At 55.7% G+C, this 25,426-nt stretch overlaps 1 protein-coding gene across 1 annotated transcript in view; it reads left to right on the top strand.

Moving 5' to 3' along the window:
* The first annotated feature begins 10,883 nt into the window (after window positions 1-10,883).
* The window catches only part of PAPPA2 (pappalysin 2), an 87,594-nt gene continuing 73,051 nt past the window's right edge, over window positions 10,884-25,426 (top strand). Inside the window, exons 1-2 of the mRNA XM_048312421.1 lie at window positions 10,884-11,430; window positions 16,669-17,731. Of these exons, the coding sequence (XP_048168378.1) occupies window positions 10,959-11,430; window positions 16,669-17,731 (1,535 nt within the window). The 5' untranslated portion in view covers window positions 10,884-10,958. The remainder of the gene's footprint in view (window positions 11,431-16,668; window positions 17,732-25,426) is intronic.

Genomic DNA, 25,426 nt, shown 5'->3' with positions numbered 1-25,426 from the left:
CGGTGCTACACTTTCTACAGGGTGTGGGACCTCTCTTCCCCATGTGGCAGGAGGGCAGCACGCTGCTAATTCCTGAGACACCCCCTGAGCCCCTCTGCAGCATCCCAGGCAGGGACAGTGGGGACCCAGGGTGCAGCTGCCACTGTTGCTTACCCATGTGGCACAGGAGCAGTGTGATCTTTTCATCTCAGACAAGAAGATGATGCCCCAAGACAACACCACTGCTTTCCTTTTCCAATTTAATCAGGAGAATTGAGAAGTTCTCTGGGTTAACTGGGCTCTTTGCACACCGAGGGCACAGGGTCCACGCGCTCCACAGCACGCCTGCTGGCACATCCAGTCCTGATTACAACTGCAAATCCCTTCAGAGCCCACCTTGGTTCTGCCCATCCTAGGCTTTAATTTTCTAGGAGGGTGACGACAGGTGGCTCCGGCTGACGTCAGTGGAATTGTGTTAGTGCTGCTGAGGACCAGGCCCGTGTCGTCTGCTCCAGCAGAGCCCTCTCGGAGCGCGGCGGCGTGCGGAGCCGCTCGGCGTACATTAGGGTGGGTGAGATGGATTGCTCAGCTCCTAACTAGGACAGATAGATAAGGATAATGGATGGATGGCCAAAGAGCAGCCATGCTTCAGGCAGAGGAATAAATCGCTTTGATTGTTCGTATATAAACAGGCGGTACCAGCAGGACTCAGCTTGCAGAGCAGGGTGCATCCAATTTAAGCCCTACGATTGTGTTTAAGGATCTAGAAACCATTCAAAATGGACTTTGTTAATTGAGGAAACCCCACTTACAGTGCTCCTGAGACAGAGCCATTGTCACTCAGGGCTCAGCTGAGAGCCCCAGTCCCTCTGGTCCCTTGGGAACCTCCATCCTGAGACACCCTGTCCCTGTGACACCTTTCCTGGGGAAGAGGAGGTGTCCAGGAAAAGGAGAGGCGCAGTGCCCTCCTGCTGAGGGAGGCTGACTGCAAGACCTGCCTTCCAGCTGCCTACCTGTCTGCACCAGCCACAGACCCCCAGCTATCCTGGGAACAGGAGGGGTCTTCAAGAGGCTTTGCAGAGCATGAAGTGCCCTTAACTTCAAAGGATGCTCAACTCTGGCATCCCCAGCATCTGGGTATGGGGTGGTAGGGTGATATGGGTCAGTATGAGGGACATACCTCCAGCATCTGGAGATGGGGCTGTGGGGTGTTACAGGGCCACTGCCAGGGCCACTACATCTCCAGCCTGGCCTCTTCATGCTGCTGAGCGCTGCATTTACAGCAGCCCATGTGCTCGGTGGGATGGCAACCACTAGGCTCTCAGGCTGTGACATGGGACATCTTTCCCACCCACAGCAGTGGACAGTGTGTGCCTGGTTTCAGCATTTTTGGTACAGGAGTTGTGGCTGTTCCCGTGGGTGTCTGATCGTGCTGGGATCCATGCTGAGCACATGTGGAAATGCTACAGTGGCTGCGGGTCCTAGAGGAGGAGACCTCCAGCCTGTGCTGGGGTGGGGCAAGCTCTCAGTGCCCATCCAGGGCCAGACACAGCCCATGGCCTGCTGTAAGAGGAGCATCTGGTGTGCTGTCACTGCAAGGGCTGAGCCCACACCAAGAAGCTGGCCAGTGTCCCTGCAAATATCCTCGCATGCCCTGCACTAGGTTGGGAAAACCTTTTGGTGTCCATCGACACCCCACACATCTGTGTCTTCCTTGCATATGCCCAGGTGAGTATGGCTTCCCTGGGGACTCCCTCTGAGCCTCCACCCCCAAATAACTGCGCTGTGGGTCTGGTTCATGGGGCTGGGCTGCCATGACTGCTCCCCCAGGCCAAACCACAAGGGCCAGCAATTAGACTCATCTCAGTTAGGCTTCGCTCACAGCACCAGCTGCCAGCTCGTCCTTGGCATCCAGCTCCAGAGATGCTTCTCACTTCCCTCTGAGGACTGAAGCAAGCCCTGAGAGACTCCAGGAGCCAACCAGTGGTGTCTGTCTTTTGATCCATCATTCTCACCATACCTTTTATTTGCCCTCAGCAATGGAGCAAGCCAGGATGATGCTTCAGCCATCCCCTCCCAAAGTATTTGGGGTCCTGGATGCAATTCTGCTCCTCTACCAAAAGCTGATTCAATCCCTTCCCACCAGGCAACCCCTCTGTCTGCTTGCTGCCTTAATATCCCTTAGATCAATCTCAGAAGGATCCAGTAACATGGAATGGCAGATGGAGAACAGAGCATGAATATTAATTAGCAACGAATTCCGAACAGAGGACTTTAATTACATTAAGAGCGCAGGCTCGGAGGCAGTGACTTACTTCCTGCTGTAAATCTGTTGACAGGTCATTTGCCACAGTGGTGTCAGTGCTCCTTAATGAATGAATATATACATTTCAAGTGCTGGTGTATGGGAGAAATAGGGTCTTGTTTCCAAAAGTGGCAACACAAGCCTGCACACCAGCGAGAGGGCTTTGCCCGTGGGGAGGATTCGGGGAAATAATGATTAGTATAATTACCTGGTAATCACACACTACGTTCTGGGAGCCAGGAGCTCTGCTCGTGGGGCTGGCAATCCCCGGCATGAGCCAGACCTGCTGCTTTGTCATATGTGGTCACTGGGGGGAGACCAAGAACCGCAGCACCTTCTCCGGGGCCGGTGGGTGCCGGGTCCCCGCCACGCTGGTGCGGGCGATGCGCCTGGAGCGCTGCTCGCCGCGCTCGGGGCTCACGGTGGCCTCGCGGTGGGGTGCGGACACGTCTCAGCTTCCACTGCTGGTGGTGCTTTGGCAGCCTGGCGGGGGAAATCAGTCCTGTGCGGGCAGGGGGTTAGCCGGAAAACCCATCCAGCCAGGATCCCCTCTCAGCCCAGGGGCAGCAGCAGGTTGGAAAAGCACATTTTCCCCAGAACGGTTTAATCCCAGGAAAAATACAGCCGATGCTGAAGGCCTTCTGTACGAGCAAAAGGGTCTTTTTGTTTTAATCCCTCGAACTAGCATGGGACAGCAACGCTGCCAAACAGCCTCTTATGGGGACAACTCTTTCTTGTGCTCAGGGATTTTGCTGGATGAGTTTGGTCTGAGGTTTTCTGCTCGGAAAACCAGCTTGAACGAAGAGGGTCGCCTGAGTCCCAGCATGCCAACATCCCAGCAACATGAAGCTTTAGCTTTATCTTTCTTCTCAGCTGCCTTCAGTCTGCAGAGCAGCACGTTCCTCCACAGTCCCCGGTGGCAATGCTGGAGAGCCGTGCTCTGTCTAGGGGCAGCACACAGGCACAGACCCCTTTGGCCAGTGGGCAATGCTCAAGGGACTGCTGCGTCCCTGGAGCTCCTCCTGCCTGGCCCAGTGCCCCCAGGCCTAGTTGGGAAGCGGTATGGGACATGACATGTTTGCAGACTCTCCTAGTGAAGGCAAGGAGGGAAAGGATCGCTGTGGGTGATGCTGGGAGAGCTGCAGCAATGGGCACAGTGCTGTGGGCTGCAAGAAGGAGATAATGTGGGATCTTGAGCTGCAGGGGACTCTCCAGCAGCAGATTCAGGAGCTGGAGGCTTGCACAGGAAGGACGTGGCACAAACAGCCTCTCCTCTTCATGTTTAACTGGCATGACGGTGGGTTTGCCTCCAAAGTGGTAGATGACTGATTTTGTCAGCTCTCCCCAGACTGGGACTCCTGCTCTTTTCCTGTGCTCCTTGCCAGCACAGTGAGGCTGGCAGAAGCTGGAAGTGCTGCTGGCCAGCTCTGCCAATGGCATGAAAGGAGATCAGAGATGGCTTTGAGTAACCTTCCTCAACCAGGGGTCACTCATGCATCTGCAGCTCCAAAAGAAGTCGCAGAAATGGTTGAGGGGAAAACCTGACCTAGGGATAAAGATAAAAGAGCTAATTAGCTCTGACTGAGCTGAGATGAAGACTGTGAGAGCAGGCTACAGAGATGCAATGCGTTTTAGCACCGAGGAAGGTTCTGGTTTGGAAGGGGCGGTTCTTGCCAGCAAGATCTTGTCCTGACCAAGGCTTTCACACCCATGTTTTGCCCTCTTCTGCTCAGCAGCTGTGGTGAGTATTCCGGATTCAGAGGGTTTGGAGGTGGCACCGGGGTTAGAATTGGGTAAAAAATGCCACAAACATCTCAGGAGAAAAGCACCAAACATTCTTAGAAGGTTTCTCTGTGCTCAAGGTGGGCCACAGTGGTGGACCATCATCACAACACCATTGACAGAGACACTGAAGGGTTCAGGAACACAAACCCAAAGACTCAAGGGCTTCAGCCAACTGGCACAGCATGGCAGGACACATCCCAATGCAAGTCCTACGGGAAATGGAGGAACCCAGTCTGGTTGCAAAGGCTGGAGGGAGGCAATGCTCTTGGTACCTCCATCTCTTGCTACATGTCTGGACTCACAGGTACCAGGATGCCACTGGCCTGGGGGTGCACACCTGGGGCTGCTGCCACTTCCTACAATGCAGGTGCAAAACCACACTGTGGGCAACATCCAAAGAGCAACCCAAAAAGCAACTGAAAACTTGCTGGATAGTGGGTGGTGCCAGAGTGCATCTCTTGGTCTCTTTCCTGCTCCAGTGACAACCAGGAGGTGTCATGTCCCCAGCCTGCAATAACCACTTTTTTCTCTTGCTTGAGAAGAACGTGTGTGTGTGTGTGCCCATCCTTTCTTCCACATTTTAACCAGGGTTCCAACCTGCCCCAAGGTGGGTCGTGAATGACCTGGGTGGAGCAGGTCCACGGCACAGTTGTGAGCTGGAGGCTGTGAGCTTCCTTGGCAGCTGGCACATGGCTGCATCCCCCTCTCTACCCTGTCTGTGGCTCTTCTAGAAAGTCTATTTTTATTTGTCTCTTCTAAAAATGAATGGGGAGGACAGACGTGTTTCCTTGTTGTGATGAACTTGTCCAAACCCCAAATACTTAAAACCCTGCTGGCCAACTTTTAAGAGCCGAGTCTGACTCTTCCACACTTCTTTTTGTTGCTCACTGCCAAATGACAAAGCAGGTTCTCTGCAGGATGGAGGATGTCCCAATGACAGTGAGTTTTTGGATCAACAATAAGGTGGCACCTCTAATTCACAGTGCCAAAAATCCTGCTTTACCTTGAGGACAGGGACAGCAAAGTTAAGTGCAGCCCCTTTGCCTCCACCCAGCCACTGTGCTCATTTACTTCTGCTCCTTTTCTTCTTGCTGCAGTTGTTCCCTAGCTGGAATCAGATGAGAGATTTTAAAGTATGAATTTTGAGGAACCGCTGAGCTCTGCATCTGCGCTGGGGTGGCACAAACCATTTCTACCTCCCCTCGTCCTTCAGATACCAGTGCCAGATAAGGTGTTCACTCCATGTCTTATCGACTGGCTCCAGCAAATGGCTTTTCTGTCTGGGCGACACATGGAAAGTGCCTGAAAATGCAGCAGCAGAGTGAAGGCTATCGGGAGGCGGTGGAGGTTTGTACAGGTAATTGCTCTGACCCTCCTGCAAGGAAAGTCAGATTGAGGAAGTGATGCCATCGTGTGAGCAGCATTTCCAACAGGGATTAACAGGCAGGGGTTGGTGTGGGCACACGGACGATGGAAATGCAGCAAGGCCGTGTCATTATTCCACCTGGCCACCAGAGCTGCTGCGAGTGTAGTGCTCTCCTGGAGCTCCTGCCAGCAGACTTGGCTCTGCTGGGGTGGGATTTTGGAAGTCTGAGCCAGTCCCTGCTGTGTTTGTACCAACGTGCTCCTCCTGTCGGTGTCTGCACAGCTCCTCTGGGATCCTGCCTCTGCTGCAGGGACAGGAGCTGCATGGCATCCCTTGGCAAATGCTTCCCACTGAGCTGGGATACAGAGCTGTGCTTGGACTAACTATCCTGACTTAATGGGGCTGAAACTCCCCAACGACAGGAGCAGAATGGAAGTGAGAAGCTGATTCCATTTCCCCCCTGCCTTTTCATGTATGCTTTTTCTCCTTGGCTGCTGGCAGAGCTACGTTACGTAAAGGCAGATAAGCCCCTGCCTTTTGTCAGCAGTTGGAATAATTTTCAATATCTGAGAAACCCTGTCTGGCAAAGGTCATGCCCTGTTCTCTAGCAGGTCTTAATTTAGCACCTGCAAGTTCTTGGTGAAGTGTGAAACTTCAGGATGCAGGAAGATCCTTGGAGGCTGTTGTGTAGGGAATGTCTTCCCTGCGCAGAGACGTGAGTGAGCTGCTGAGCATCTTCACCATCCTCACCTCCCAACTGGAAGTAAATGCCTTTTACTGGAAGCTTGCAAGAGCCATCCAAAGCACAGCTCTGCTGCAGCTCAGAGCTCCGGCATGATGTCCAACGCTGCTCCAAAACAGCTGCATCCGATGGTGATGCAGCGAACCGGCTTCCAAGCACCTTAGGTGATGCCCCTATGACTGCCTGGCTAGTTGGCTTCCTCCGTGGACTCCCTGCCTTCCTGCTGCCCTGGCCAATCTACAGGCTGCATGGCTCAGAGCACAGGGGAGGAGGCAGCTGTGAGGGATGAGGACGATGCAGCACACATATCCTTTGCTGTTGTTCAAATTCATTCCTTGGCTCCATTGCCAAAGGAGTTCGGGTTGTGTACATGGCTTGTTAAAGGCTTGAGGCAGGTACAGCTGAATTCAGCAGAGAAATAGTTGTCACCAAACTCATGGGACTGAACAGCACAGGGAAACCTCACTGAGTGTCGCAGGATGAGGGGAACCCAGCCTCCCAGGCCGTGGAGAATCCAGGGGAGTGCCCTTGGGAGGTCTCTGTCATTGTCTCTCATCCCTTACAAGATGTGCCCATCTGCAAGGCACAAACGCACAGAGGACAGGACTTTAGACAAGGGCATGTAGTGAGTGATAGGACAAGGGGAGATGACTTCAAGTGAAAGAGAGTAGGTTTTGATTAGGTACTAGGAAGAAATTCTTCACTGGGAGGGTGGGCAGGCCCTGGCACAGGGTGCCCAGAGAAGCTGTGGCTGCCCCTGGATCCCTGGCAGTGTCCAAGGCCAGGCTGGACGGGGCTTGGAGCAACCTGGGATAGTGGAAGCTGTCCCTGCCCATGGCAAGAGGGTGGAACTAAATGATCTTTACAGTCCCTTCCAAGCCAAACCATTCTGTGATCCTTTGATTCCGTGGCTCTGGAGCTTTTGCTGCTGGATTTGCGGTGTGCGACTGTGGACTCCTACCGGCCCTGGCACCAGACGGCAGCTGCACACCAGGGCTTATCTCCAGACCTACCAGGAGCAGGAAACTCAGCGAGTTCCCAAACAAACCTCTGGTGCGGGAGGCCAGCGTCTCTGACCTCCGGGGGTCCTGAGTGTTTGAACAGGCTCCTAATCTGCTTGGGAAAAGCAGGAGAACTGGGGAGGGAGAGGAGGGAGGGCTGGGGCTGTGCCCTGAGCGGGGTCGGCTGTCGCTCGTGGCTTTGATTGCTGAGGCTTGCTGTCTCAGGCTTGCGGGATTTGGCTGCCTGGCCGTGAACAAAAAAGCTGGATTCTCCCAGAGCCTTTATTCCCATGTCAAGATCACTGGTGGTTTCCCGAGGAGGAGTGGAGGGAGAGGAAGGCTTTTGCTGATGGCTTTTGACAGGCGTGGGGAAAAGCAAGGCTCAGCCTCTGCTCCAGCTGAAATCCTAGAATCATAGAATAGTTTGGGTTGGAAGGGTCCTTTAAAGGTCATCTTGTCCATTCCCCCTATAGTGCACCCCATAGCTGCCCTTCACCTTCCCCCAGTGTGGGCTGGACCAGCCCTGGGTACCTCACTCCTGTGTTGGGACCATCCCAGAGCCCTCGCTCAGCATCTCCCTTTGATGGGGCTCCCCCCTTCCCCCTGCCTCCCTCCAGAGGCTCCTGGCCCCCTGCTCCGTCCCAGCATCAGCAGCCTGTCTTATCCAATCCCTGCCCCAAATACCCCTGACTGCAGAGACTGACAGCCCAGAGGGCCCAAAGAGCAGGGACATGCCAGGAAGGACAACGAGAGTGGAAGGGTTGAGGAATATCCCGCCAAACTGACCCTCTGACACCACTCTGCCCTCCTCCTTCCTCCCACCCAGCATCCTTCTCCTTGCTCCTGAACATCAGCAGCAGATTTGAACTGCAGCAGGACCCTGCCTGGGAGGAGCATCTCCATGGAAGATCCCAAGGATGTTGCATTCCTTGGCCAAGACCGTCTGGCTCTGAGCTGTGATCTCTAACAGATGCCCACTCTGCTTCCCTGAGAGACAGAAAACATGCTGAGGGCACATTGCCACTAGCCTGTCACCCTGGAATCCCTGCCTTCTTCTCTTCACAGGTTCACAGGCAGCAAAATCATCTCAGTGACCAGTTAATTGGGTTTTTTGTTGTTGTTGTTTTGGTTTGTTTTGGTTTTTTTCGGTTGGTTGGTTTTTTGTTTGTTTTGTTTGTTTGTTTGTTTGTCTGTTTTTGGAAAGCAAATAAAAATTACCAAAATGACACGGATTTACTCTGTAGCCCACAGTGGTGCTGGGATGGGAACAGCATCCCAGCATGTCTGCTCCCCAGGTGCTGAGCCAGCCCAGTGATGTGCCCCCATTGTCCTGGTGTCCTCATCCTCACCGGCCCCACCTTGGCAGGGATTGCCAGGGGAACCTGCCTGGGTGGAGAGTGCTCAGGAGCCAACATAGGATAATGATTCATAGCCTCAGCTTCCTGCTCAGCTCCGGTGGCTCCTAAATCTGGACAGCCTCAGGCTTGGACAGGCAGAGCAGGGGAAGACAGGGGCTTGGCACAGCAAGGAGCCTTCCTCTGCTCAGGAAGTGGGCTGCTTGGTGGGCTTTGCAGCTCCTGGTGCATCCCAACCCTGCAGACAGCAGAGCTATTTGTTTGTGGGTGTCGTTCTGTCAAGGGAGCAGCTTAGCCCAGGCCAGAGCCTGTATATAGAGCCCCTGCCTGGGTGCACTTCTGGAGGGTTTTATTGCTTTGATGCTGGATTCATCCCAGCTAGGCCATCCCTGAGGGGGCAGTGCTGCCAAACCTCTCGGACGGCAGCATACGTTGCTGAGGGTCTTGCTTCTTTGGAGTACCTGGGGAAGAATGTTGTGTGGCAAGAGGATAAACAGCCTCTTAATAAAGCCACCACCATTCAAAATTAGCCATCCCCTGGGATCCTTTCTTATCAGGCCCTGGTAGACAGGGCTATCGGGAGCCTGGTTCATTCCTGAACAAATACGCACTGCAAGCAGCGCTTGCTGGCGTTGGCCCCAGGACAACACTTGCTGGGCCACCTCACCAGTGCCAAGCCCTGAGCTGGGTTGTCTGCATGCCCCCACTGCCAGTGGATGGGCACTGGGTCAGTCGGTGCAGGCAGGAGAGCTGCAGACCTCTTCTCACCACCTCCCTGCAAGCAGTGGGTGTTGGTGCAGTGCTTGGATGTGGTTCACGCCCCAAATGTCCTTGGGAGTTGCTTGAACACCTTTGCATGAGGCATCCTTGCTCTGCCTGGCCTTGTTCGCTCCCTGGTGTCCTCCCTTCCTCTTCACATCCCGCCAGCCCGGCCTTGCCATGCCCTCACCACCTCTCTGTGTGCTCACAGCCACCTTCCTCCTTCCCCAGCAGCTGGAGATGCACTCTGCTCACCCCTCCTAACCCTCAACCTTTTCCAGCACTGCATTTTTCTATCTCCCCCCGACTAAAAGCACCAGTCCCCCACCCTTTTTCCCATCACTCTCCCACCCTGAGAAGACAAAAAAACCCGCCCAACCCCACACAGCCAGCTCCTGCCGTTTATTCTTAAATCCCTTCCCTCCTGCCTTGCTGGTTTGAAAGCCTGTACCCTGGAATGGGCCTCCCAGCTTTCGCTGGCAACCCTGCTTCAGACTGACCGCCACAGATAGTGTTGGGGAGTGAAAGAAAATAATATATAAAATAATAATAATGAAAAGGAAGAATAAAGAAAACCCTCTCATCTCGCTGTATCTCCGTGCTGAAGTTTTCCCAGTCTCCCATGCCATGTGCTGGTGTGAGGGAGTCTTGGGAACAAAAAGGAAACTTTGGGGGTTTGTTTTCTCACCTGTATGCTTTGAGAAACTCTCCCCAGCAGCGCTGGTGCTGTACCCTCTGGCAGCGGGTGGATGAGATGCTTCTCACACTGCTGCCCACTCCCTCGGTGCACTCGTAGGGGTTTTTTTGGCTTTTGGATGTGGTTTGCTCAGGTAAGGCACCTCCAGCCCACCCTTCTGCATGTGTCATTGTTTGGGAAAGGAAAAAAATAATAAAAGAGAGAAAAAGCAGAAAAATCTCTTGCCGAGGAGGGACCCTGAGTCCAAGACAACCTCTCCCCTCGCCCGGGAGAGGGCTGAGGGAGGGTTTCCCCTCCTTCCAGCTTCTTTTCCTCCCCTCTAGGTGATGGAGATGGAGGATGGAGGCGAGGCAGGAGCTACAACAGAAGAAAACACGGGCAGGGGCAGGGCAGGTGCTGTCCCAAAACCCGAGGGCGGGAAGGGGGTGCGGAGGGGACCCGGCGGCCGGAGGGTTGTGTCCCCTCCGCATCCCCTCCCCGCCAGCATCCTGGGCAGAGCCCGGGAGGGCGGAGGGAAGGGAGGGCGATGCTCCGCTCGGGGTTTATTAGATTGGACATAATCATCTTTAAATAAGGGCAGCCCCCCCTCCACACCCCTCCTTGAGGTGGGGGGGGAGCGGAGCGCCTCGGGGCTTTCTAGATAAGGGCGACTAACGCATCCCCCGCTCCCGCAGGCAGAGCCGGGCAGCGCCGAGAGCCGCGCAGGGTCCGCCGTGCCCCGGGAACCCCGGCTGCAGGCAGAAGGGGGGTCCCCGCCGCGGTGTTCTCGCCTTCCTTCTCCTCCTCCTCTTCCTCCTCCTCCTCCTCCCGCAGGAGCAGAAGGGAGGAGAGCGGTGCCGGGGAAAAGTTGCGGCGGGGGGCGGGGGACTGTGCCCCGGCGCTGCCGCCCGCCGCCCCCCTGAACACCCCATTTCCCCCGGGGCCACTCGCCCCCCACCTCCCACGCCCCAAACTTCGTTCCCAAGGAGGATGCTGCGCGGCGGGGCCCCCCTGGCCGCGCTGCTGCTGGCGGCGCTCAGCCTGGCCCGCGGGGAGCCCCCGCCGGTCTCGGGGTGCGGGATGGAGGCTCCGAGCCGCCGCGCCGCCCCCCCGCACCACCCCTACGGGCTGTACCCGCAGGGTCCCGCCGCGCACGGGGCGCTCGCAGCTGCATCCCCGCGGGGCCGGAGACCGCGGGGAGCCAGGGGAGGAGGAGAAGAGCCGGGGGGCGAGGCGGACGGCCGGGGCCGGGGCCGGAGCCGGGGGGAGAGGCGGCGGGGCCGGGAGCCGCAGGTGCCGGACCCTCCCCGGGAGCGGCCGCTGCCCGCCCTGTACTTCTCGGGCGGCCGGGAGCAGCTGGCGGCGCGGGCGGAGGCGCTGCCCGCAGTCCCGCGGGAGGAGTTCACCCTGGAGCTGTGGGTGAAGGCGGAGGGCGGACAGAACAACCCGGCCATCATCGCAGGTAAACCCCGGCAGGGAGGGATGGGGACCCGACACCCCCCGACCCTCCTCGAACATCCGCACGGGGCACTCCCTGACTTCCCCGCTCTGGCAGGTGACACCCCGCGCCCACACCCGTGTTCTCAGCACCGCAGGCGTGGAATATTCCTCCTTCCCTTGAGACCAAACCCTAAACCATCCCCTCCCCTCTGTTCCCACCCGCCCCGTCCTCCCAGCCCGCCTCCCCACCCCAACCGCCCCCCCGCCCCCCCATCCCGCCCCGGCTCCATCTCGTTTTTCCCTCTTCCCTCGCCGGGAGCTGGAAGGTCCCTCTGGGTGATCCGCTCCCCCTGATCCTCGTCCCCTCCGCCCCAGCCCACCAGTCCCCCCTGCTCGGGGCACGCCGAGGCTTTCCGGGGCTCCCGGCGGGTCCCCGGGGCGGTGGCCGCACGGTGGCAGCCGCGCCGCACTCACGGCCCGGCCCCGGTGCGATCCCCCGGGCTGCGGCCCCGAGGGCTCTGCGGGACGGCTGCGGGGCAGGGGGGGACCCAGGGGCTTGTTCCACCGAGAAGTGCCCCCTCAGGCGCTAAGGAACAGGCAAGGGGTGAGCGAGTCCCATGAGGAGCAGCTGAGGGAGCTGGGGGAGCTCAGCCTGGAGAAAAGGAGGCTCGGGGGGAACCTTATTGCTCTCCACACCGACCTGGAAGGAGGGTGTAGCAGTTGTCTGCCTCTTCTCCTGAGTAACAAGTGATGGGACAAGAGGAAATTACCTCAAATTGTGCCAGGAGACGTCTATATTGGATATTAAGTAAAATTTCTTCTCTGAAAGAGTTGTCATGCACTGGAACGGGCTGATGGAATCACCATCCCTGGAAGTGTTAAAAAAATGTATAGATGTGGTGCTTAGGGACGTGGTTTATTTGTGGGCTTGGCAGTGCTGCGTTAACTGCTGGACTTGACCTTAAAGGGTTTTTCCAACCTTAACGATCCTGTGGTGGAGAAGCTGAGGAGACAGAGAAGACTGGCACACAGGCACAGAGTGGGGCAGATGTCACCTCCTGCAGCGGTGCTTCATTCAGCTGTGCCGGCATGTGTGTCTGGGTACAAGCTGGGCAGGGCAGTGCAGGGATGCTAGGAAGGGCTGGGAACAGATGGCAGTGCCAGGATGTCTGGGGTCCCCACAGTGCAGGCCCCCGTGTTTCTGTGCTGCCCCAGCCAAGCTGGTTGGGGAATCCCTCTCTTTATCCTAACTCTCCCTTGGCTTGTGATCATTCAGCTGAACCTCCCTCTGCTTTGCCTGGCCCCTTTCATTGATTTACCTCCTCGGTTGTAGGGCAAGAACCACACCTGTGCTGTGGAAGAGCAGGAGGCACGGGCTGGAGTCTGTGGCAGAGGGGAGAAACAGACGTGTTCAAGCAAACTCCCTGGCATCCACCTCGCTGCCCGCCTTCCTGTCGGCATCCTTGATGCCTCCCTGCTGGCAGGCAGCACCTTGGGATGCGTGGAGCACAATTCCTAGTCATCGCATCAGCAGCACAGCTGTTTGCATCTGGAGGTCTGGCCTGCAGGTGCTGGGTTTTGAGTTTCCCAGCTAGCCAGCAGAGTTTTTTTATTATTTTTTTTTATTCTATATTTTTTAATTTTCGTCTGGAGGGCGGGACAGTTGTTAGTGCTGAAAGCACCACCCGTGAGCACTGGCATTCACTCGGGTAACATCCCCCAGCTTCCCTGCTCCGGGGTTTGAGTCAGCCCCAGGAACCTCCGGCTGCCTGAGTCACTGTTCACTTCCCACTGTCTCCCTGCAGTTGGGACCAAGGGGCCCGGGTGTGGGTGGCCAAAGGGGGACAGCCCCGTGCTGCTGGCATTTTGTGTGAGCAGGTGACAGAAGCAGCTGCCAGCCCTCGGCAGGTGCCGAGTTTCCTTCTGATCTGCTGCTCCTGCTCTGTCGAAAGAGAGGCAGCTGAGCATGAGGTCATCCAAAGGTGCAGAGGAGCTGGAGATGCTCCACGTGTCCATGTGTGAGGGAAGGCAGGGGCAAAGCAGGGCAGAGCTGAGCTCTCCCAGCATCAGTGCCTGGGAAGTAAGGCCAGGCTGAGCAGCTCTGATCATGGAAAGCAAGCTGCTGTGGCTGCTTGGATTGAAGGCTTGGGAGTTGGCGCTTTTTTTTCCCCTAGATGCCACATTTTGCCTCAGGGCCACCCAGGATGGGGTTGCTCATCCTTCTTAGCCACACTTTCATGGGGGGATTCCTGCTGGGGTATAACCCCAGTACCCTGGCACAGCCACTGTTAGGGAAGGAAACTTGTCCTTCTTCCTTGTCCTACTCATTTTGGGCAGCAGATGAGAGTCCTTTCATGTGATGATGTTACCTTTCCTACCTTTTTTGTCTCCCTCCATCTATGCCTGCTCTGCTTCTGGGGAACCCCAAGGGATGTCCCTTTGTGCCAGGCTGAGGTTTGTTTTTACTCAGATTGTAGGTGATTTTGTTGGGTCAGATCCTTCACCGGAGACCGTCCCAAACATCTGCTAAATCCCGGTGTCCTCCTTGGGTCCCTGAGCTGCAGACCCTGAGGGATGACCATGCATGAGGGACCCTGCAGTTCCCACTGCAGAGCCTGAGGGATGACCATGGCTAGAGGCTCCTGGCCTTTGTCAGATGCTCTGGAGCTTTGGCAGCCAATTTCCCCCAGTATCTGGGTCTCAAAGCACAACTGAAAGCTATTCCTTGTGCTGCAGAACTCCTGGCCCCAGTGGGAGAGGCTGCCTGCACTGTGGTTCTTATGAAGTGGCACACTTGATCTCGTGGGCTTTTTCTCCATGACGTTCCCTGGCATGTACCTTCCTCTTCAAAATCTTTGTGCTGTTACCAACAGCTCTTGTTTCAACCCCCAAAGGTGTTACCTAAGGCACAGGTGAACAGCATAAACCAGGCTAGAGCTCCCCTTTCCCACCTGAGGGACCAGAGGCAGCGCTGTACTTAGAGCTGCTGAGGAGATACCTCGCACTTCTTCTACAAACAGCTCTTTCCCTTCTGGTGGGTTGCCTCAGGACAAAATACTGAGCTCCTTGGCAAACTCTGGGGTCTTGAAACTGCTCCTCTGATGATTTGTCATGAAGGCCCTTGAGAGATGTCAGGACCTGGTGCTTGACCTTTTTTGTTACACTATTCTGCAGCCGCTGCTGATGTGGAGGTGTCATCCCTGGCCATGTCTAGGAAGCACCAGCTGCTGCTTTACTGAGTTTCCTCCCCGTTGTAGAGCTGGCCTTGGCCTTACTTACATCCCTTTGATGAAGTCCCTTTGAGGACTTTGATGAAGTCCTTATACCTGGTTCTGGGCTCACTTAAATTTCTTTTGGCCAATGTTGAACCCATCAGGCTTGGCTTGGCTCCAGCGTGGGTTTGTGAGGCTGATAGCTCACACCCACCCCAGGGGCTGTTCCACCCCTGATGCTGTTTTTCCCATTTTTGTCTTAGGGTTTAATCAAATTTGGGGCACTCTGAATCATTTCTAGGTGAACTGCATGAGTTTTCCCAAGGGAGAAGGTACCAACCCCTGTTTCCTCAACCCCAGTGAGAACCAAAAGATGGCTCTCGAGCGTGCAGGTCTCAGCACCTTTCAGCCAGCACCCAGCACAAAAGTACTCCCCAGCTTTGCCTCCTCACTTCTGCAAGGCTCCTTTGCTCGCCTCCTGCTTTTTGGCTTCTCCCTGTCTCAGCTTCTCCTGGTCTTTCTGCTTCCCTTTCACAATCCACCAGAAAACAAGAGCTGGCCAAAGCCCATCTGCCCACGGAGGCTTTGTGCGTGGCTGCCTTTGTAGTGAGCAGTGACAGGGATCCATGCCCAGGGTGGTTACGGCCGTGGGATGGTTTTGGGGCCACCACCCATCTCGCCCTCGATGAAAGTGATGGATGGAGGGAGGGGTGCTGCTTCCTGGGGTGCAGCAGGGCTTGACGTGACCTTTGCCAGCCGTGTTTATGAGGGGGAAACGTGGGGTCATGGTAACCTGGCTTCAGACACATTCCCTGGATGAGAGCCAGGAGATCCTGCTCCTCCTGTTCTCTTCTACACCTCTGCTTCTCTCTGCTGGCCTCTTCGGAATTCCAGCAGCAGGTGGGCCATCCCCAGGGACAGGCAAGACAGTGGCACAGGCAGGAGTGCTTTGTTTTGGACCACGGGGTCCTGATGCCGTGAAGATGGGCAGGCAGTATATGCAGTGGGAATGGCACAGCAAGGGGCAGGAGAATCCATGCAGCAGGAAAAACAGGACGGAGAATAAGAAATACCCCAGAAGGAACATGAAAAGAGTCTCTGGGCATGGCAGCAGGTTTTGTCAGCATTGGGACAGTTTGTTGGGGTGATGAATGGGAGAGCAGGGGGCCCCCAGAAGACACCACTGGTGGGGCTCAAAGAGTGACTTCAGGCTCGTTCACCTCAGCCAATGACCTGCATGAACGTCCTGGCTGTGGTGGTTCAGGAGCCCAGAGGCATTTATTTCAAGCAGCAGGTCCCTTTACCCTTGCCAGTGTTTAAATGCCTTACAGGCACCGATTCCCAAGGGCATTTGGTTCTTCGCTGTGGGCACTCAGCAGTCTGGGGGAAAGTCAGCACAGCTCCAGGTCTTGCCCAGCCTAAAATAGGTTTGCAACATGCTTGGGTGCAGAGGGAGAGGCTGCTCCTGGGAGTGGGTTTATGTGCAGGTGACCTTAGGGGCTGAGGACTGCACTTGCCAGGCTGGAGGCAGCACATCCCTCTCCAGCCCTCTCCCGCCAGCACTGGATGCATGACTGGGAGGGAAACTGGAGCATAAATGAGAGCTGTAAATCTGCCTGGAAGCTGTTGGGGAAGCAATCCCTGGGGGAGCCTGTATTGCCTTGGGTTGCTGTGCTCTAATTCTTAAAAGCTTTGGCTTGCAGATAAAAAGCTTAGCCTCTAATCCCATCCCGCCAGAGCACTCCTACGGAGAGCGACTCAGAAACACCTCGCTCTTCAGCCTCTCCTCCCATCCACGCTCTTCCTCCCCTCTCCATCCTGTCTCTCTGGCTCTGCCATTCTTCCTGGCTGCTCCACCTACTCATCCAAATGATTCTGAGTGGGGGCTGGGGTGTCACCCCTGGTGGAGCACCCACTGCCCAGCCTCTGACCACCTTCATTTCCCTGCCGCGGAGGACCCGGCTGGTGCTCCAGGGAGGAGTGGTGGTGCTCTCTGGTCCTTACCAGCTCTCCTCTCTCTCTCCATCCCTGTCCCTGACCTGCTGCAGGTGTCTTCGACAACTGCTCGCACTCAGCCAGCGACAAGGGCTGGGCGCTGGGCATCCGCGCCCTGCAGCTCAGCGGCAAGAAGGACGCCCGCTTCTTCTTCTCCCTGCGCACGGACCGGGCAGCCACTGCCACTGAGGTGACCTCCCACCACCGCTACCGCCCTGAGGCATGGACACACCTGGCCGCCAGCTATGACGGGCGGTGGATGGCCCTCTACGTGGATGGGGTGCGGGTCGGCCGTGCCGGCGGGCAGGAGGGACCCCTGCACAGTGCCTTCATGTCCTCCTGCCGCACGCTGCTGCTGGGGGGGGACGCCTGGGGCACCACCCACACTTTCCGGGGACACCTGGCTGGGCTGGCCCTGTGGCGTGGTGCCTTGTCCCAGTCCCGCCTCCAGCGTTCCTTTCTAGAGGAGGTGGCTGAGGAGACGGCAGGGCTGGCTCTGGCCGCTGGCTTTGCCACCCCGGAGGAATGCTGGGTGCCTTTTCGGGAGGGTGCCTTCCCGCAGCAGTGGGTGCTGCTGTCCCCGCCATCCCCCATCCTGCGGCCGCTGGGCCCCCCTGCCTGTGGGCAGACCGCCTGCGATAACGTGGAGCTGGTGTCCCACTACAACCAGCACTGGCCGCTGCGCAGCTGGAAGGCGGTGCGGTACCGCGTGGTGAACCTGGCGGAGGATGACGGCGGGCGGCCCACGGTCAGCTGGGAGCAGATCTGGCGGCAACACCGGGCTCTGAGCGAAGCTTTCCGGCCCTACAACATCTCCTGGCAGCTCAGCCTGCTGGACGTACACAACTCCTCTCTGCGCCGCCGTGCCGTCCTCCTGGGCTGCGAGCCCAGCAAGGTGGGCAACGAGCGCTGTGACCCCGAGTGCGAGCATCCCCTCACGGGCTACGACGGCGGCGACTGCCGAAGGCCCGGCCGCTGCTTCTCCTGGAAGCGCCGCGACGGCGTCTGCCACGTGGAGTGCAACAACATGCTGGACGACTTCGACGACGGCGACTGCTGTGACCCGCGGGCCACCGACGTGACGAGGACCTGCTTCGACCCCGACTCGCCCCAGCGGTAGGCGTGGGGCTTGTGGGGGGTGGTGTGTCAAGGGATAGGATGCGCCCTCTCCCCACCCTCTGCTCTGCATCTGGGTGTTGCTTCTGACCAGTGGCTTTCCGGCGTGGGAAGGCAGAGGGGTGTTTTCCCATGGATGGGTGGGTGTGTTTGCCATCAAAAGAAGTAAATCCTATGGTGTGACATGGCACCCTCTGTGAAGCCCTGCCAGTAAGTGTTTTTTCCCCGCAGGGGGATTCCCAGTGCAGAGCTGCCAGCCTCTGGTTACATGCCAGTGGGACTGTGGGCATCCCTGGGGTGGGCAGAGCAGCCCGTGCAAAGGATATTGCTTACCCTGATCCCCTGCAAGGCATGTAGCTGGGGAATTGCTGCCCTTCCCCACCTTCTCTGGATGTGTCTAAAGTCTGATTTCTTCATTTGTGTTCAAAATGCCTTTTCTTGAGTGCTGGGGTGGGGAGAAGGAGGCAACCCAGCAGTGCAAGATGTGAGGCACAGGATTTGGAAAGGTGTGGGTGGGTGTGCCTAAGCCTTCCTGAACCTTGCCCTGGGGGAGTGATGTCTGCAAGGAGATTCCCTTGGTTGGAGAAGGCCGTGTGCCTTCACCGTGTGCTGCAGGTGCAAAACAACTTTAAAACACACATGGACTAAAACCCACGGAGCATCAACATGATGCATTAGGGGACTCTTGCTCTCGCCAGGGGTCTTTGGAGTCAGAGCAGGGGGTGGGATGGAGTGGAAGAGCCACTCACGTGATGGGGGACCCTGGGCTGTTGGGAGCAGCGTCCTCGGTGCAGTCGGTGGCTTGTACCCACCTGCCCTCCTTGCTGGAGCCTCTGGAGTGCCGACAGCCCTGCTGATGGCTTCCAGCACTCGGGGCTCTGCCAAATGTACTTTCTGGATGGAGATGGGGAAGGGGGAAAAAAAGCCGTGGCTTTTCCTTTTTTTTAATGTTTCATTTAAAGCCATTTCTGTCTCAGAGAAAACTCATTCCGTGCTGTGACAGGCAGAGGTGCCTGCTGGAGCGGGAGTGGTGCAGCACACGTGGCAGCATCTGTGGAGAAAAGCTGCACGGGAGCGTTTTAGGGACACATCTGTCCTTTGATCTTCTCCCTCCTTCGCTTTTCTTTCCCTGGGCTGTGGGAGCAGAGAGGCTGTAGCCATAAATCCCTTCTTCCCAAGTCTGCTTCTTCTCTCAGCTTCTTTCCAGGCAGGACACGGAGGGAGGAGGGAAGCAGGTGTCTCTGTCAGCGGTGAGGGAGAGGAGCAATGCTTTCCCTCCTCCCTTCCCGAGCCTTTCTCGCCCATCCTTCAGTTGCCTGAGAAAACGTAGGAGAGAGATGGGGAACCTTTCCCAGCCACACAGAGAGCCATCACACCGTGTCCCTGCCCAAGCAATCCTGCCCAGATGTTCTCTCACCTCTGGAAGTCTCTTTGGTGACAGCCACCATGGCCACCCTGTGCTCACCTGTCCCCTTGTTTCCCATGCTGTGAGCCAGCGTGGCAGTGCTTTCCTGACCACGGGGAGGTCCTCCCTGACGAGGGAGACTTGAGCAGATGAAAAGCCTGCTGCACAACAGCTCTCCACTTGTGGTGGCCATCAGCACCCAACACCACTTGGCCTTGGCTTTGGCAGGGCAGAGGCTCTGTCCTTGCCTCTGTGTGCGGTTAGAGAAATGTTTTCATCCTCAGGCAAGAAGGGCTCCACCTTAAATTGAAATTGGCCAAATTTTTGCTGGTATGAATCAGGGCTTCCATTTGTCAGGATTTTCCCCTGAAAGTTGGGAAACAAAACAAACCAAACCAAAACAAAACAAAAAAACCCCTAGCTTCTGTGGGAAAGGAATGGGAAAATGGGATCACTAGGGGAATAAATCTTTTGCAATTTTCTTTCTGCAGACCTCATTGGTCTGCACAGAGGACAAGAATGATTGTTTGTAGACCAAACTCAGAAACATGAAATCCAGTGCGCCTGGCATTTGGGAAATGAGGGGGCATGATTTGAATCCTGCTGCCGCTGAGGTCTTCTGAGCTGCTTTTGGCCGGCTTCTTCAGAGAGCACAGAAAAAAGGAGTCACTGAATGGTTTGGGTGGGAAGGACCTTTAAGTGCATCCAGTTCCATGGGCAGGGACACCTTCCACTAGACCACATTGCTCAAAGCCCCATGCAATCTGGCGATGCTGGTGGACATCCACCCTCGCTGTGCTCATCCCTGCTGAGGATGGTTTCTGGGGAAGAATGTTTGTGGGGAAGCCACTGGGAAACTAGGGGGTGTGTGTTTGGGAAAAACCGAGGTGAACTTGTGCTTGCCGAAGAGCGTGGCCAGGTTGGTGTCAGGTTTGGTCCCCCAAAATTGGTGGGTGAACCCCAAGACACAGAGGCAGGGGACCTCAGCCCGAGGGGTTTATTCAGGCAGAGCTCCCGCTGATTGAGTGCTGCTGCGTTTGCTGTAAGGTATTATACTTAAATGAGCAGGGCAGCTGGCGAACTTACAGAAGGATTTTTAGGGTGGAAGCCAGAACGGGAGAAATAATGTGAAATAAAATTTAACAAACTGCGGAAAGGCGGCACAATGGGAGCCAGGTGCTTTGATGCGAACAACAGCTCTGGGGCTGTAGCTGAAGGAGAGCAAGCTGGCTGCTGCTCACCCAGACATCTCTGCTTTCCCACACCTGTGCCAGAGCCCAGGAGGGAGCTGTGGCTTTGGGAGAATCAGGGGAGAGGGAAGCCTCCCCACTGCAGGTGATCTCTGCATCTCCTTTCAGATCAAGATGGCAAGACCAAAAATCTTGGGATCTTTTTTCATGGATTAAATAATCTCCATTTCATTTCAAGGCTTTCACAAAGAGTGGTTTGGGTGTGAACGTTTCTTAGCACAGCCAAAAATAATTGAATTGAGAAAGTCAGAGCGAGACACTGGGCAGCTTTTTACCAGCACTGTAGAGAGATTCAATGTATTTTGGTGAAGGGTCTCAATACTGTGTCTTGTCCTTCACAATTGTGAGCACTCAAGCAAAGCTTTTTCCATCTTCACATATCCCTGATTTAAAATTCCCTCTTGGGCTGCAGCTTAGAGAGAGGTAAATTAGAGGGAAGGGCTGAGGAACAGCGATGGCTTCAGTGCTTCTTAGCTGGTGAACATCTCGTTATACTTCCAGGGCTACAGCTGGTGCCAGCTTATACCCTCACCCAGGGGAGGGAAACGAGGTTTGGAAAGAAGGATTATTACTATTTTCATTACAAGGGTGTGTAGTGACAGACAAGGAGGGATGGGTTTAAGCTGAAGGAGGTCAGGTTTAGATTAGATATTAGAGGGAAATTGTTCCTTGTGAGGGTGGGCAGGCCCTGGCACAGGGTGCCCAGAGAAGCTGTGGCTGTCCCTGGGTCCCTGGAAGTGTCCAAGGCAGGGCTGGATGGGGCTGGGAGCAACCTGGGGTAGTGGAAGGTGTCCCTGCCCATGGCAGGGGGTTGGAAGGAGTTGATCTTTAAGGTCCTTTCCAAACCGAACCATGCCAGGGTTCTGTGAAAACTGTGGTGGGAACAGAGCCAGCTGTGGCCAAGGCAGGAGCTGGGATAAGAGTTGGTGCTGAAATGGTGTCAGCGGCCACTGAATCACATTGCTGAGTCTCTCCTGCACCTCCTCTGGTAGCACATGGAACAAGACAAGCCCTGCTGAGCTGGGAGCCAGCTGGGCCACCACCCACGGGTGACACCCACCAGCGGGACTGTGCGTTTGTGGCTGGAGGGAGACTTGAGCAAGACCTCGGGTGAAGAGCTGTGTGTAGACATCCCTGCAAGGCACCCCACGCAAGGCACCCTTACTTCCCAAGCAGGGGCCATGGGAAGCAAGTCACAGACTTCCCACTCACCCCTGGGCCACCTTATGAGGAACAAGGGGACAGGCAACATCAGGAGAGCTACTGACTATCATCCTTTACCCAGTTTTATCCTGACTTCAAGTGTTTTCCAGGAGTTGCTGGCAGTCCAATGTCAGGGTCTGGAGTAAAATTTGCCTTGATTTTCTGCAGGCTCCCATCTTCTCACAGAGCCTGAGTGCTGCTGTAATTGGTCCTCTTGGAAGGAAAGCAGCGACAGCTCATTAGCAGCAATTAACACTCAGCAAGGGTTCCCCCTCGGGCACTTAGTCAATGAGAAGCTGGTGTGTGACACAGTTAATGTGAAAGAAAAACCGGAGGGGAGTCTGGAGAGCAAAGTGGGTAAGGGCAGAGCTGCTGGGCCTTTCATCTTGTTGCCCAAAGTAATGGCAGAAATAACCAAAGTGACAAAAGGAGGTGAAAACGGACGAAGTGTCTCCAGGCTTGGTGGCCTCCGCTGGCATGACCAAGGCTGTGATGTTAAAATGTACCTGATTAACTGGACACTTGATGGGCTTTAACGCAAGCTTAGCTGGCCTCCCTCCTAAGGGACTGGTGCTTAATTGGGTTAAGGCTGCTTGGGAACCTCCTGCAGTTTAATCCTTGTCTTCAAAAGCTGATCCAGATTAACCTCACTAAAAGTCTCTGGTGGACAGCCCCTGAGGAAGAAGGAATTGCTCTGAGCCATCCCTGGGCACCTGAGCAGCCCCTCGTCAGGAGATGTTCAGCTGAATGAGGTTGGACCTGAGGGTGTCCAATTGAGAGCAGGTGAGGCAATGAGGGGCCAGAGCTGACCTGCGCAGACCTTAATCCCAACCAGATGGTAAACCAGCAAAAACAGCATTCAAATTAGCTACTGCCTTCCCCTTCTTCTTCCCTTGCTACAGGAAACCTTAGCAGGTCTTTCATAGTGCAAAAGAGGGCAGGTATGTGCAGAGTTATTGCAAAAGCAAAAGCGTTGGGTACAACCTTAGGCCGCTGGCGATGTTGCAGAGAACAGACTCAACTGGAGGTGGTAGGTGTCTGCTGCTTGTGGTGGTTGGATACTGGAAGGGTGCATGGGAGAGGGTGTTTTCAGTGATTCCCACTGCCTGTGGAGTGGCAGAGACTACGTTGGTCCCATGAAGAAAGCGTGGTTAGGAGGTTCTCTACTCGGGACCTGAGCTCTGGCTGCTTTTGAGCTCCCGCTGGCACCTCTTGGAGTCCTAGTGGCATGTATGGCCAAATATTGTCCTGGTGTATCCAAAGAGCCAAGCCTCAAGTGCTGGGCTTGGGGCTTTTAAGGGGTGAGGAGGGGAGTGCTTTGGAGACCCCAAAAGTGGCAGTGATGGATTCACTGGCTTCTGAGCTTGCTGCTTCTCCTCTCTAGGATACCTGCTGGGACTGTGGGGGTGCAGGAGTAAACAGGACTTTTTGCTGGAGCCTGATGGTTTGTTGGTGGGTGCTTTAAAGTTTCCTGAGTGCTTGGATTTGAGCTCATTGGAAAACTTTTCCTTTCCTTCTAGGAAAGTCCCTTCTCTCTGAGCTTTCCTGTGGATTAACAGTTTTTAAACTTAGCAAAAATAGGAGGGGATGTCTTTGGTAGAGCCCACGTTATCAAGTGGGCAGGATGTCTCCCAAGTCACCTGCCTGTGGTGGGATTTGGAGGCTGCATCCATGTGACTGTGCCTCAGCCCACCCAGAGCCCTAGCTTGGGGGTGAAGACCCCAGATTTGCTTTTGACCTTCTCAAAGTGTTGGACAGTCTGGAGATGGATATTCTCTCACTGGAGGGTGTTTGGCATGTTACCACCCTTAGTTCCAGGAGCCCAGCAGTGGGATTTTGCTCCCAAGAGGGAAGACTTGGGATGGTGGGAGACTGCACTGCTGTGGCAGAGGAGGTGGTGGTGCCAGCTCCAGCATGGACACTCCCTCTGAGGCACATGTGGCAGAGCAGGGTCTGACTCAGCCCATCCAGCAGCTGGAGGGCAGTGGGACTGTGGGAGTGACCTCTTTCCAGAGGGAAATAACCAAGCACTAAGGTGCCAAGGGCCCGTGCAGGCTCTCAGGAGCCCTTTCTAAAGGCAGAGGGCTCCATGTGATACCCACTTCTGGTGGGGCCAGAGCTCTCTCGTGTTACCCCACGGGGCTGGAGGAGCAGCACCGGAGCATAGCCAAATCCATCTCCAAGGGGTGGCTCCCACTCCCATCTTGGTGACGTGCACAAATCTTCCCTGCTTTTTTTGGGTGCTAACTTAGGGAATAACATCACGGCGATGCGCTCCTTTTCTCGCCGAGGTCGAAGGCTCGGGGGTTAATTTCCAGCAAGCCTCTGTGGGAGGATGAGTCTCCCTCGCTCCCATAAGCCTTCCAGTGAGCCTGGAGCTGCCGGGCTGTGTGCTCCTGGAGGAACCTGCTAGGTCCCCCCAGGGGTGACCACATCTCTGTGGGAGAGGGAGAACATGATCCGCGTGTGAGCGAGGGCACAGGACCCCTTCCCAGTGGCTGTAGGCAGCCCGGGTGCTTTCGGGGAAAACAGCTGTCCCAGATGTGAGCTATTGTTCTAGCAAACACCACCGACTCGGGGGGCTCACTTGAGGGGGGCCGATTGTGTTGGGATGGCAATTGTGAAGGAACAGCATGTGTCTGATGGCTGGGAGGGGTCACTCTTTGTTAGGCCTCCCCAGGGCTCCTCCTCATCCTCCTGTACCCTCGCCTGTGGGTGGAGGATGCCAGCTGAGGCGCTGGCCAGGCCCGTGAGACCCCAAGAGCCGAGGTGGCAGGGGCTCGGCAGCCATCTGGGGGGACACCCCGGCGGCTGGCACTGGTGGTGTCTCTGGGATGATTTAATCTTCCTGGGTTGGCAGCCTGAGCTATGGCCACGGGAGTCCTTAAGTGAACATACTGCTCTTAGTTTTCCTTGGCCCAGCCACCACTGTTATTAGGAAATCAACTCGCCCCTTTCCAGAGGGCAGTGGGGTGAGAGGGAAGGAGTCCAGCATCACCCAAACCCACTGAGATGGTGTGAAGCAGAGGACTCGCTTTGGAGGCTTTAAGAAGGATGAGGATGCTGAATGTTTGTGACTGCTGCCTCCCAAGGGCTGTGCCAGGGATGAGAGGCAGCCTTGGATTTTTATTTTTCTTCTGTTAATGTATGATTGTTACACTACAGAATTTCCCCGCTAAATTATCTTGTGTCCTTTTTATATCTGTGAGGAAGGCATTTTTAGAATACTGGCTTGTGCACTTTGTGCTCTGGCTGGGACACCCAGTTGCCTGGATCTAAAAATAAGTTGGAGGCTTGGGACTTGGTTTTACCCTAAAAAAAAAAATAAATATATGCACATAAAAAGCAACTTGGAGACATTTGGCTTGAATAGATTTCTCTTCTTTTCCTCTGTCTCAATGCCCTTTCTGACCAATATCATGTTTGCAAGGTTTTGTCCTTTAGTGAGGAGTTTAGGGTGAATGTAGCAAAGTTTTGGATCTTTTGGGAAGACTAGGCATTGCCATTGTGGTGAAGAGTGCACGAGGAGGGGCTTATTGACCACAGGGCTGTGTGGTTCCTCTTGAGCAGTTAGCTCAATGCCCTGGGAGCATCATCCTTGCTCAGCACGTTGATCCACTGCTGTCAGGCCTGTTAAAGCATCCTTATCCTGCCAGTGCCCAGGAATTGGAACAGAAGTGACAGGCCAGGGACTGGAAGGGTGGCACCCTGGTCTTCTGCCACCCTTTTATTGCCTTCTGCTGCTGGCCTGTGCTGCCCTGCTGAGGGATGGGATGCCCATTGCAGCTGGCTGCAGGCTCGTCTTCCCCACCCTCACAGTGTCTGTGGTGCCTTTTC

The sequence above is a fragment of the Corvus hawaiiensis genome, chromosome 9 (assembly GCF_020740725.1).
Source record: "Corvus hawaiiensis isolate bCorHaw1 chromosome 9, bCorHaw1.pri.cur, whole genome shotgun sequence".
Lineage (NCBI taxonomy): Eukaryota > Metazoa > Chordata > Aves > Passeriformes > Corvidae > Corvus > Corvus hawaiiensis.
Note: the sequence above shows the minus strand (reverse complement) of the source record. Positions and strands in the feature narration are given on the sequence as shown.